This window comes from Enhydra lutris, unplaced genomic scaffold (assembly GCF_002288905.1).
Source record: "Enhydra lutris kenyoni isolate GAN:26980312 unplaced genomic scaffold, ASM228890v2 scaffoldscaffold68, whole genome shotgun sequence".
NCBI lineage: Eukaryota > Metazoa > Chordata > Mammalia > Carnivora > Mustelidae > Enhydra > Enhydra lutris.
In genome coordinates, this window is record NW_019154152.1 from 8,463,048 (window position 1) to 8,475,731 (window position 12,684).

Below are 12,684 nucleotides of genomic sequence, written 5' to 3' on the forward strand. Positions count from 1 at the left end.
AACAATGAATTCTGGAACACTGAAAAGAAATGTAAAAAATAAATAAAAAATTTTTAAAAATTGAACAGAAAAAAAAACAAGACTTATCAAGGTAAGTATATGACAGAAATTTTCAAATAGGGGAAAGAAATTAAACTTGAAATATATATATAGGTTTTGGGGATTGGCATGTGGTCTATTAAGTTTAAGTATGAAATGCTATAATAGAGTGAACATATGATTTATTGTCCAAAACAGGACCACTTTTTGGTGCTTAGCGATTGGAAACAAATAAAATGGAAAGACAGAATAAGACCTAAATTTTATCTTATTAAATGCCATTGCAAGCAATTTGAGCCCTACCCTCAAATTGATGGGAAAACATTGAAGATTATTAGGCAGTGGATTAAAATTTCTTAAAAGTTATGCTATAGGAAATGCTTGATTTGAAAAATACAAGAGGCAAATCAAGAAATAGGTGGATATAGCTAGGTGGTCTTTCAAAGACAGTAAGTTTGGTGATATAGGAAGTATTTCTGGATTAAAAAATAGAAACTTGTCTTGTCTGAGAATAGAGGACAGGTAATAGACATGCTGAAGTGATATGGGCAGAGTAAGAACTGAAGCACTTTGAGTTATAAAGGAATTTTACCCAAGGTGATGAAGAATACCTGAGAGGACCACAAAGATGCTGGTAGCTCATGTGGTAGAAAATGACACCATTATCCAAAGACAGATATTAAGAAAAGGAATCTATTCCGGCATGGGGTAGAGGCTGAAGTGATGAGGTTAGTCTCCAACATGGTGAATTTAAACTGTCCATGGAAACGTCCAACATGCATTTAGAAGGAGGACTCAACAGCTGTTACATAGTTTCTTATAAAACTAATGATCTGAAAATTATCTTCATGTCAGCTGTATTTGAGGTACTGAGAGTGGCCCTTCTTTTCACTACATCTGTATCTTTGGGGTAAATACCCAGTAGTGCAATTGCAGGGTCATAGGGAAGCTCTATTTTTAATTTCTTGAGGAATCTCTACACTGTTCTCCAAAAGGCTGCACCAACTTGCATTCCCACCAACAGTGTAAGAGGGTTCCCCTTTCTCCACATCCCCTCCAATACATGTTGTTTCCTGTTTTGCTAATTTTGGCCATTCTAACTGGTGTAAGGTGATATCTCAATGTGGTTTTAATTTGAGTCTCCCTGATGGCTAGTGATGATGAACATTTTTTCATATGAGTGGACATACTCTAAGAGAAAGAATATGCTTCTCAAGAATTATTTAAATTCAGAAGACATGGAAAGGAGATAGATGACTTTATCCACCTTGGGGAATTACAGAGTATTTGAGAAAGGGAGGTTCTTATTTTTCTGTTTCATGGGACAATCAAGTTAGCTTGATCTTCATGGCCACTATCCTAGTATCTCATAACCACATAGCACCTATGCTTGTATTTTGAACTAATATACCCAATTCACCAGGATACTAACCTAGGATTAAAATAAACTTCTGATAATTTTTCAGAACTCTTTGAGGAAGGTAACATTAGCCACAAGTTATAGATGAACAACTGAGTTTCTTCAAGAGTGAAGCAGACCTCACCAAGTCATAAAATTGGTATGGAAAGACCTAAGATTTGAACAAGATTTTCTTAGTTATAAGTAACCATAATCTTCCCATTTTATATTGTCACAACACCTATGTATTGAGCAAATTTCAGGCTCTCCATCATGCAGTGATAACTTGCTATCATAAGCTAGGTACTCTGTCAAACCAGGATGCAGAGTAAAGACATTGCATGAATGTTAGAGTCATATATAAAAATCATTTCTATCCCAGATTCTAGTTTAATGACACATCATTTGATATCTCTGTGCCTCAGTTTCTTCTTCTATTTGATGTCAAAAAACAATCACAACTTTGTAATTGTGGCTTTACGATTACATTTAGACTGCTTATAAAACATTAAAAATCTTGCCCTAATGTTGTGTTGTTTAATAAATGGTCTATTTTCATAGTCATGATTATCTAGAATTATTGCTACTGTTATAAATGTAAATATATTTCAAATTTAAGTTTGCATTCTCAAGGATATTCTAAATTAAATTTGTATTTCTTAATTCCTTTTTCTCAGGATAGAGACTTCTGGATAAAAAGAGTTCCTCTACTGAATTAGTTATGCTGGTTTCCAATAATTCATATGTTGCCCCCAAATCTTTTATTCTTAATGTAATTCCTGGTCTAGAAAGAGTACATGTATGGATCTCTCTCCCATTCTGCACAATGTATATCTTTTCTCTTGTGGGAAACCTTGGCCTTGTGTACCTCATTCATCAGGAGGAGTTTTTACATCGCCCAATGTATATCTTTCTGGCCATGCTGTCCCTCATTGACCTCATTACCTGCACCACTACAGTACCTAATGCACTCTGCATCTTCTGGTTCAATCTCAAGGAAATTAACTTCAGTGCTTGCTTAGTCCAGATGTTCTTTGGTCATGGCCTCACAGGTGTGGAGTCAGGTGTGCTCATGCTCATGGCTTTGGACTGTTATGTGGCCATTTGCTACCCATTGCATTATGCTACCATACTCACCAACCCTATCATTGCCAAAGCTGCACTTGCCACCTTCCTGAGGGATGTGCTGCTGATGATTCCTTTTCCATTCTTGGTCAAGCATTTGCCCTTTTGCCATAGTAATATTATCTCCCACACATATTGTGACCACATGTCAGTGGTGAAGTTGTCCTGTGCCAGCATCAAGATCAATGTCATCTATGGTCTGATGGTTGCCCTCCTGATTGGAGTGTTTGACATCTGCTGTATATCTGTTTCTTACACAATGGTCCTTCAGGCTGTGGTCAGCCTTTCATCAGCAGATGCTCGGCACAAGGCCTTCAGCACCTGCACTGCCCATATATCTGCCATCATCATTACCTATGTTCCAGCATTCTTCACTTTCTTTACCCACCGTTTTGGGAAACATACCATTCCCCCGTCTCTCCACATCATTGTGGCTAATCTTTATCTTCTACTTCCCCCAACTCTCAACCCCATTGTGTATGGGGTAAAGACAAAACAGATCAGAGACAGTGTCATAAAGCTCTTCCAGGGTGAGAAAGGTACACATATTCTGGAAAAATGAAATTCATAGGAGATGAATGAAAAAACAACAAAGAAGTGACTTATGTGTGACATTATACTTTCACTCTTGTGAGGTATCATATTGTCCAGGTCTATCCCAGAGTATGTTTTCTGCAGTGATAGAAGGGAAATTTGTTGCTGATTATGGATTTACATCCCAGTTCCTTCCCCTTGTTTTTCTTCATCACTAATTTTAATCAGGCAATTGGTCTCATTACAAATTTTCTCTAATGTATGCATATAAGATATGTTTTAAACCTTCTGAGAGAGTTCCTAAGTGTCTTTTCTATGTTTTTAATCCTGCCATTGAAGAAGAAACAAAATGGTTTCTTAGGGTTTTTTCCAGGCTGGACAGTTCTTTAAACTAAAACGCAGTTTATGAATTAGGCTGATATGATGCAGATAAAACTGGCAGTCATAGTGTTTAAAAGAATGGCATTTAGTAAACACCATAGTGTAAAAAGCTTTGCAGACCAATTTACTCAAGAATAAAGAATGCTTTCAATGTGTAGATTAGCCCTTCATAATAAATGCAATATATGACTCAAAAAAACCTATGCTGTTTCTTAATATTGATTTATTTTTCCTCACTGTTGGCAGGTTTTTGTTTTCTCTATTGAATAAAATTACTTTTTAAAAACACCCTAGACACTCTTAATAATGCTCACAACTACTAGAGGTATGAAAACTTCTTGGATATAATCTCTTCACTATAATCTTTCAGTTCAATAATATCTCTTTCCTTGCTCACTGATTATCAGTGATCTACCTCCACTTTGCTCCCCTTTATCTCTGGGACATTGGATGCAACACTTGTTGAGGTGCTGTCCATGGGCTCCTGAGGGTTTCAGGACCATCTTGGAGAACCTAGGAAGTCACAGCAATTTTCATAGTAATATTAAATTATTTTTTGACTTCTCAGTTTCATCCTTTTGCCAATATAGAGTGAGCTTTCCAGAGTTCATATGTGTGATTATTATTATAAAATAAACTATGCCAACATTTGGAAGATCTGCATAACTCAATGAGTCAATATTTCTAAATAACAAATGTTTGATGCTACAAAATGATGAATGTGTTAAGATTATTTGCATCACAAGATTGACCAATTTTTGCATGTATTTTACATTTTTATAATAGTTGACACAAGAAGTTAATACACTGTGCTATGCTCACCACAATCATAGCCATCATCTGCCACCATACAACACTATTACAATATCATGACTGTATTGCTTATGCTGTTTCTTCATTCTCTGTATTTATAGGTCTGATTCTGCTTTTTCTTTATTTGTTCATTCATTTGTTTTTTTGGGGGGGCGGTGAAAGGTTTTTTTTTTTTAAATTTTTATTTATTTTTCAAATTTCTTTTCAGTGTTCCAGAATTCATTGTTTATGCACCACACCCCGTGCTCCATGCAAGAGGTGCCCTCCATTATACCCACCACCAGGCGAACCCAACCTCCCATCCTCCTCCCGTCCAAAACCCTCACTTAGTTCCTCAGAGGCCACAGTCTTCATTTGTTTTTTATTCCATTTTTAAATTTTAATTCCAGTATAGTTAACATACAGTGTTATATTAGTTTCATGTGTACATTATAGTGATTCAATAATTCTATATGTTACTCAGTGCTCACCGCAATAAGTGCACCCTTTAATCCTCATGACCTATTTCACCCATCACACTACTTACCTCCCCTCTTTTTACTCATTTGCTTTTTATATTCCACATAGGAGTAAAATCATATGGTAATTGTCTTTCAGTCTGACTTAATCACTTGACATAATATCCTTTAGGTCACTCATGTTATTGCAAATGGCAAAATCTCATCCTTTTTTTATGGCTGTGTAATATGCTACCACACACACACACACACACACACACACACACTTCCCTTATCAATTTGTCTACCAGTGGACACTTAGGTTGCTTCTTTATCTTGGCTATTGTAACTAATGCTGTGGTAAAAATATGGGTGCATGTATCTTTTCAAATTAGTTTTTTCATTTTCTTTGGGTAAATGCCCAGTGATGAAATTAATGGATCATATGGCAATTCTGTTTTTAGATTTTTGAGGAACCTCCTTACTGTTTTTCGACAGGGACCAAACCAATTTACATTCTACCCACTGTGTATGAGTTTGTTTTTTTCTCCGTATCTTCACTGACTTGTTATTTATTGTCTTTTTTATTTCAGCCATCTGACAGGTGTGAGGTGATATCTCACGGGGGTTTCGATTTGCATTTCCTTGATAATTAGTGATTTTGAGCATCTTTTCATGTGTTAATTGGCTATCTGTATGCCTTCTTTGGAAAAACGTTTACTCAGGTCCTCTGCCCATTTTTTAATGGTATTGTATTTTATAAGTTCTTTATATAATTCAAGTATTAACCTCTTTTTGTATATGTCATTTGCAAATATCTTCTCCCATTCTGTAGGTTGACTTTTGTTTTGTTGTTTCCTTCGCTATGCAAAAGGCTTTTATTTTGGTATGGTCTCAATACTTTAATTTTGCTTTTTTCCCCCTTTGGTTGTAGAGACATGTCTATGATGTTGCTAAGGCCAATGTCAGAGAAATTACTGTTGGCATTCACTTCTAAGACTTTTATGGTTTCAGGTCTCACATTTAGATTTCTAATACATTTTGAGTTTATTTTTTTGTATGGTGTAAGAAAGTGGCCCACTTTCATTCTTTAGCATGTAGCTGATCAACTTTCCCAGGACCACTTATTGAAGAGATTGAATTCCTCCATTGTATATTATTGCTTCCTTTGTCATAGATTAATTGACCACATAAACATGAATTTATTTCCAGGCTCTCTATTCTATTCCTTTGATCTATGTGTCTACCTTTGTGCCAGTACCATACTTTTTGATTAATCAGTTTTGTGGTATATCTTGAAATCTAGAATTATGATCCCTCTAGCTTTGTTTTTCTTTCTCAAGATTGCTTGGCTATTCAGGGTCTTTTGAGGTTCTGCACAAATCTAAGGATTATTTGTTTTAGTTTTGTGAACAATATTGTTGGCATTTTGATAGGGATTGCATTGAATTTGTAGATTGTTTTGGGTAGTATGGACATTTTAACAATATTCATTCTTCCAATTCTCTCCAATGAGCATGGGATGTCTTTCCATTTCTTTGTGTCATCTTCAAATTCTTTCATTAGCGTTTCATAGTTTTCAGAGTACAGATTTTTCACCTCTTAGGTTAAGTTTATTTGTAGGAATTTTATTCTTTTTTGGTGCAATTGTAAATCATTGTTTTTTAAAATTTATGATAATTTGTTTTGAGTATATAAAAATGCTACTTATTTCTGAGTATTAATTTTGTACCACATAACTTTACTGAATTAATTTATTACTTTTTGGTGTTTTGGTGGAGTCTTCAGGACTTTCCATGTATAATATCATGCCATCTGCAAATAGTGAAAGTTTAACTTCTTTTCCAATATTGATGCCACTTATAGACCAATGGGTTTTAATGCAACAGAGTACCAAAGTTCATTGGCAATTTTTCAGATTTTACATTGCAACTAATCTTTGGAAAATGGTCTATTGCCAATTTGGAGTATAGTATCAAAGAAGAATATCCACAATTAACTGAAAAATGTATTAAAATCTCAACTCCTCCCTCTGACAACTATATATCTATGTGATATCATACTTTCTTTATAAATTTCAAATAAATACCATATTTCAGCAGGTTGAGTGCAGAAGCAGATTATGAGAATCTGGTTGTTGTCTATTAAGCCAGGGATTAAAATACTTGCAAAAATATAAAGGAATATGACTTTTCTTACTATTTTTATGTTCAAAAGTATGCTTTTTTCATAAAATATGGTTTATAGTACATAGATTCATTATTGCTATTTTTAAATTACTTCCAAAATTGTTGCTTTAATTTTGAACATACATAATATTTATGGATATGAACCACAAAAACAAAAGCTCTTTAGAGTTTCAGTAAAGTTTAATAGGGTAAATTGAATAATAAGACTAATGATTTTTAAGAATCACTGATCTAATACATAAGAGTAAATTCAGCTATATCAATAATTTCCATGAGGTCTTTGTTTGTTATACCCCTTCTCTAAATTAAAATATAACTTATACAGAGTATAGCATAGAAATCTTAAGTATACCTATCTCACTGACAGACCCAACTATAGGACATTTCTATGGCTTTCAGATGGTCTCCAAAGATAACCACAATTTTGACTTCAGCATCATAGACTTCCTTGTATTTTTTGAACTTAATAGTACTAACACAAGATGTACTCTCTTTTTTTGACCAATTGAATATCCATTTATATAATATTTTGATTAACATACAGCACAATATTATTTTCAGGTGTAGAATTTAGTGGTTCATCACTTACATACAGCACCTGGTCCTCATCACAATAAGTGCCTGCCCTAAAACCTGTCACTTATTTAACCCATCACCCCACCCACTTCTCCTCCAGTAACCACCAGTTTGCTCTCTATACTTAAGAGTTTGTTTTTTGGTTTGCCTCTCTCTCTCTCTGTCTCCCTTCCTCTCTCTCTTCTCTCTCTTTCTCTCACTCTCTCTTTTTGCCCTCTATGTTCATTTGTTTTGTTTCTTAAACTCCACATATGAGTGAAATCATTTGGTATTTGTCTTTCTCTGACTGACTTGTTTCACTTAGCATAACTCTCTAGTTATTGTCCACATCATCACAAATGGCAAGATTTCTTTCTTTTTTATGGCTGACTAATATTCCAGTGGGGTTTTTGTGTGTGTGTGTGTGTGTGTGTGTACATGTGTGGGTGTATATTCCATCTCTTCTTTATTTATACATCAGTCTATAGACATTTGGGCTCTTTCCATAATTTGGCTATTATTGATAATGTTGCTATTAACATTAGGGTGCATGCATAATTCAATTAGTATTTTTGTATCACTTGGGTGAATAAGTATTAGTGCAATTCTGGATCAGATTGTAGTCCCTTAGCAAGTCTGTTAATTATAAATGATGTAAATCAAGGGGAGAGAAAAAAGCAATAACTCAGGCTACTATGAGTCTCACATCACCCAAGCTTTACATTCTTACTGATTATAGGATCATGCACAAATAAAAGAATAATTTCATATCCATATGTCTATATCTGTGTACTTGTATGTGAAAAGTATACCTAGGGAGTGGTAATGAAAACAAGCTAATATTAATGAATATTAACAATTTTAAAATTTATTGAGAATTTTGTTTCTTTCTGTGTAAGGACATTTAGGATACAAGTTGAAAGCATTTAACAATGTCTCAGAAAGTTTCAATTACTCACACACATTCATATGTACTTTTATTGGTTTATTTATTTTTCTTTTACATGAAGTTGGTGATGGATATTATGGCATTGTACAAATTCATCAAAAGTTCAGGCTTATTATGCCTACATATCAAGAATATTTAGATACCCAAATTTTGAGATAATAATGATGATGGTGATGAGAGTGGTGATAATAAAACACAAATGACTCTAATTATAAATGACTTTAATTACATATGAGTCATGTCTGTATATTTTTATTAATTTGGAAAAGAAAATTAGTTTGGAAGAAGATAAATAGAACTCTTAAATTCCATAATTTAGAGGTAACTTCTGATATGCCTTAAATATTAAATTCATATGTTTTGGAAAAAATGTTTGGATAATACCATATTAAAACATAAATTCTGCCATTTTCAGTTGACATGTAATAAGTGTTAACAGGATTATTCAGTAGTATTATGACTAAATTAAAGTGTATCACATGCTTTTATATAATTTCCTTAACCATTTTCCTATTTTTATGCATATACATATATATTCTTATTTTTGAAGGTTTTATTTATTTAAAGAAGGAGAGAGAGCATGCATAATTGAGTTGGGGTAGGGGCAGAGGGAAAGAGAGAGAATCTCAGGGGTACTTGGCACTGAACCTTAAGCCCCACTTGGGACTTGATCTTATTATTCTAAAATCATGACCTTAGCTGAAATCAAGTCAGACATTTAACTGACTGAGCCACCCAGGTGCCCCCAATTTTTTTTAAAAGAGAAATAGTGCAAGTGAGGGGGGAGGGGCAGAGAGAGAGAAAATCTTAAGCAGGCACCACATGTATATATATTTTTTATTTCACATGCTATGTTACTACAACAAATACATAGATAGCATTTTTTGCACTGTTTTCCATTATAATTTTATTTTTTGAGGTGAAATTCACATACCATCTACTTACTCATTTAAATCAATCAACAGGGGCACCTGGGTGGCTCAGTGGGTTGAGGCCTCTGCCTTCGGCTCAGGTCGTGATCCCAGGGTTCTGGAATCGAGCCCCGCATCGGGCTCTCTGCTCAGCGGGGAGCCTACTTTCCCCTCACTCTCTCTGCCTGCCTCTCTGCCTACTTGTGATCTCTGTCTGTCAAATAAATAAAAATAAAATCTTAAAAAAAAATTTAAATCAATCAACATTTATAATTGAGTGGCTTTTAATACGTTTACAATGCTGTATAACCAACAGAACTACATAATTCCGGGAAATCTCCAATGCCAAGCAAAAACAAAACAAAAAATGAAAAAACAAAACAAACAAAAAACAAACCCTAAACCCCTCCATAATCATTAACTAACACTCCATATTGTTTCATCCTTCTAGCCCTGGACAACAGCTAATTAGCTTTTTGGTTCAATGGACTTATTTATTCTGGACATACCAAATAAATGGAATCATACCTACCTGTACAATACATAGCTTTTTGTGTCTGACTTTTTTCACTCAGCACAGTGTTGACATAGTTCATCCATGTAACAGCACATATGGGTACTTTATCCTTTTTGTGGATGGATAATAATGCCATATATGAATATGCCTCAATCTGTCCATCCATTAGGCTGTTGATGGACATTTCCATTCTTTCCATTTTTTGGCTAATATTGCTACCATGAACATTGTGTACAAATTGTTTTTAGGAGTCATATGGTAATTGTGTTCAATTTTGTGAATAAATATCAAACTGTTTTCTACATCTCATGTATAGTTTTACATTCTCACTAACAATGTATGAGGATTCCAATATTTACACAAAATCTCCAACACTGGCTAACTTACAAAATACAGCCATTTTAAGGAATATAGTGTGTCTTATTGTGGTTTTGATTTGAATTTGTCTAATGACTAATGAGATTGCTCTTGTCTTCAAGTGCTTGATAACAATTGCATATCTTCTTTCTTAAAAGATTTTATTTGAGAGAGAGAAAGAGCCTGAGTGGGGAGAGGGGCAGATAGAGATGGAGAGGGTGAAGCAGACTCACTGCTGAGCATGGAGCCTGTTGTAGGGCTCAATCCCAGGACCCTGACATCATGACCCAAGCCGAAGTCAGATGCATAACCAACTGAGCCACCTGGGAGGCCCCATTGCACATCTTCTTCAGAGAAATGTCTACTCAAGTACTTTGTCCATTAAAAAAAATTAAGACACTTTAAAAAGCAAATATACAAATGACAGGAGTAAGTCCTATGTTATCAGTATTTATATCAATGTACATGGATTAAAGTCTGATAAAAAAAAAAAACAAAGATTGGCCAATATCTACAGACCCCCTCAATTTGACATTGTCTAGAAGTTCTAGACAGGGCAACTAGGTAGGAAAATGAGATAAATATTCCACTTGTCCTTCCCTTGGATTGCTTGAGATAATCAGCATCATTTTGTTCAGCTGGAGATCATTCTTGAATCCAAGATTTCAAATATAGTTTCACCACTTTTTATTTTGAAGTTTCATTTTCACCAGATTCATTTATACTAAGTGAAAAATTGCCAGTGTATATGTTCCTTAGTTCTTCTGACATATGCAGTGTTAGAGAATATAATCAATGAATAAATATGCAAATTAGAAATGAACTTCATCACTATGTTAGTTGCCCTTGATGTTCAGCTTCAGAACCTTATATAAGCCCTGCCTGAGCTCCTTGTTCTTGAGTTCATATACCATGGGGTTGAGGGCAGGAGGAATGACATTGTGTAATACATTAAGTAAAACTGGGATGAGGGGAACTGTCATTGTTGCACTATGGGTGATGGAAATGACTATGATGACAGTGTAAAAGAACAAGATTAGGATTAGGTGAGAAGTGCCAGTACTTAGGGCTTTGGATGCAGCTTCTGCTGAGTTCAGCTTCAGCACTGAGTGAAGTATCAAAGCATATGATAAGAAAATCAAACCCAGATCACTTCCCATCAGTGCCCAGGCCAGAAATAGCTGGCAGATGCTATTGATGGTCCTGTCATCACAGGATAAGCTAGTGACTCCAAGGTTAGAGCACAGGCAGTGCTCAATTTGGTTCTGTGAACAGTAGTGCCTCTGAGCAGCCAACACCGGCACTGGGATGATAGCCAGGCTGTTTCTGAGTGCCATGAGCATAGTTGCTTTGACCACAAAAGATTCAGTAACTACTGCTGGATAGCGTAGTGGTCTACAAATGGCTACATATCTGTCTATAGCCATGCAGACAAAGATACCTGATTCCATGCCCACAAAGCAGTGTATGACATACATCTGAGCAAAGCACTCTGGGAGACTGATGGCCTTAGCACTGAACCATAAGATGGCCAAAATCTTGGGCATGATGGTGGTGGCCAGTCCCATGTCTACCACAGCCAGGATCCCCAGGAAATAGTACATAGGCTGGTGCAGTGTGGCCTCTTGTTTGATGGTGGTCAGAATAAGGATGTTGGCAGTGAGAGCTGAGAGATAGAGGAGAGCCAGGGGCAGGGAGAGCCGGTGCTGCCAGGTGTGAATGCCTGGGAACCCCATCAGAATGAACTCAGAGACTTGGAACTTAGAGATGTTGGAATCTCTGGGATCCTGGAACATTTTCACTAAGAGAAAAAATATATATATTCAAAGTTATTATTCTACTCTATTAACTCTCAGATAGTATTTGAAAAGGAGTTACCTAGGTTCATGATACCGAAGGGGGATTCATATTCATTATTCTCATTCCACTACTAATATTAATGGGATACTAATATGAAACTGGAACTGGGGTAGTGCATTTCTTGTTATAAGTCATTTAATCTCACAAACACTATATAAAGTGGGACATAAGGTTGCTACTCAGGGCTGCTGGGTTGGTTTAGTCCATTAAGCATCTGCCTTCAGCTCAGGTCATGATCTCAAGATCCTGGGATCAAGTCCTGCATCAGACTACTTGCTCAGCTCAGAGCCTACTTATTCCTCTCCTTCTGCCATTTCCCTGCTTGTTTTTTTTTTTTTCTCTCTCTCTCTCAAATAAATAAAAAATCTTAAAATAACAAGATTTCTGCTCTCTCATCATTGAGGAATAGAACATTATAGTGATCTGGATCTTGTTTATTATCTTTCATATTAGGTCATGGAAGCTCGACAAAAAGAAAACCATTTGATATCATAGCCCGGTATTTTTTTTTAATTTTTATTTATTTTTTAAATTTCTTTTCAGTATTCCAGAATTCATTGTTTATGCACCACACCCAGTGCTCCATGCAATACGTGCCCTCCATAATACCCACCACCA

At 35.4% G+C, this 12,684-nt stretch overlaps 2 protein-coding genes across 2 annotated transcripts; one reads left to right on the forward strand and one right to left on the reverse strand.

Moving 5' to 3' along the window:
- Positions 1–2,129: 2,129 nt before the first annotated feature.
- On the forward strand, positions 2,130–3,125 carry LOC111159284 (olfactory receptor 52N5). The gene has a single exon (XM_022521699.1). The coding sequence runs from the start codon at positions 2,160–2,162 to the stop codon at positions 3,123–3,125; it is 966 nt and encodes a 321-aa protein (XP_022377407.1). The 5' UTR covers positions 2,130–2,159.
- A 7,917-nt stretch (positions 3,126–11,042) lies between these two features.
- On the reverse strand, positions 11,043–12,005 carry LOC111159609 (putative olfactory receptor 56B2). The gene has a single exon (XM_022522146.1). It carries the CDS (start codon positions 12,000–12,002, stop codon positions 11,043–11,045), a length of 960 nt encoding a protein of 319 aa, XP_022377854.1. The 5' UTR covers positions 12,003–12,005.
- Between the last annotated feature and the right edge of the window lie 679 nt (positions 12,006–12,684).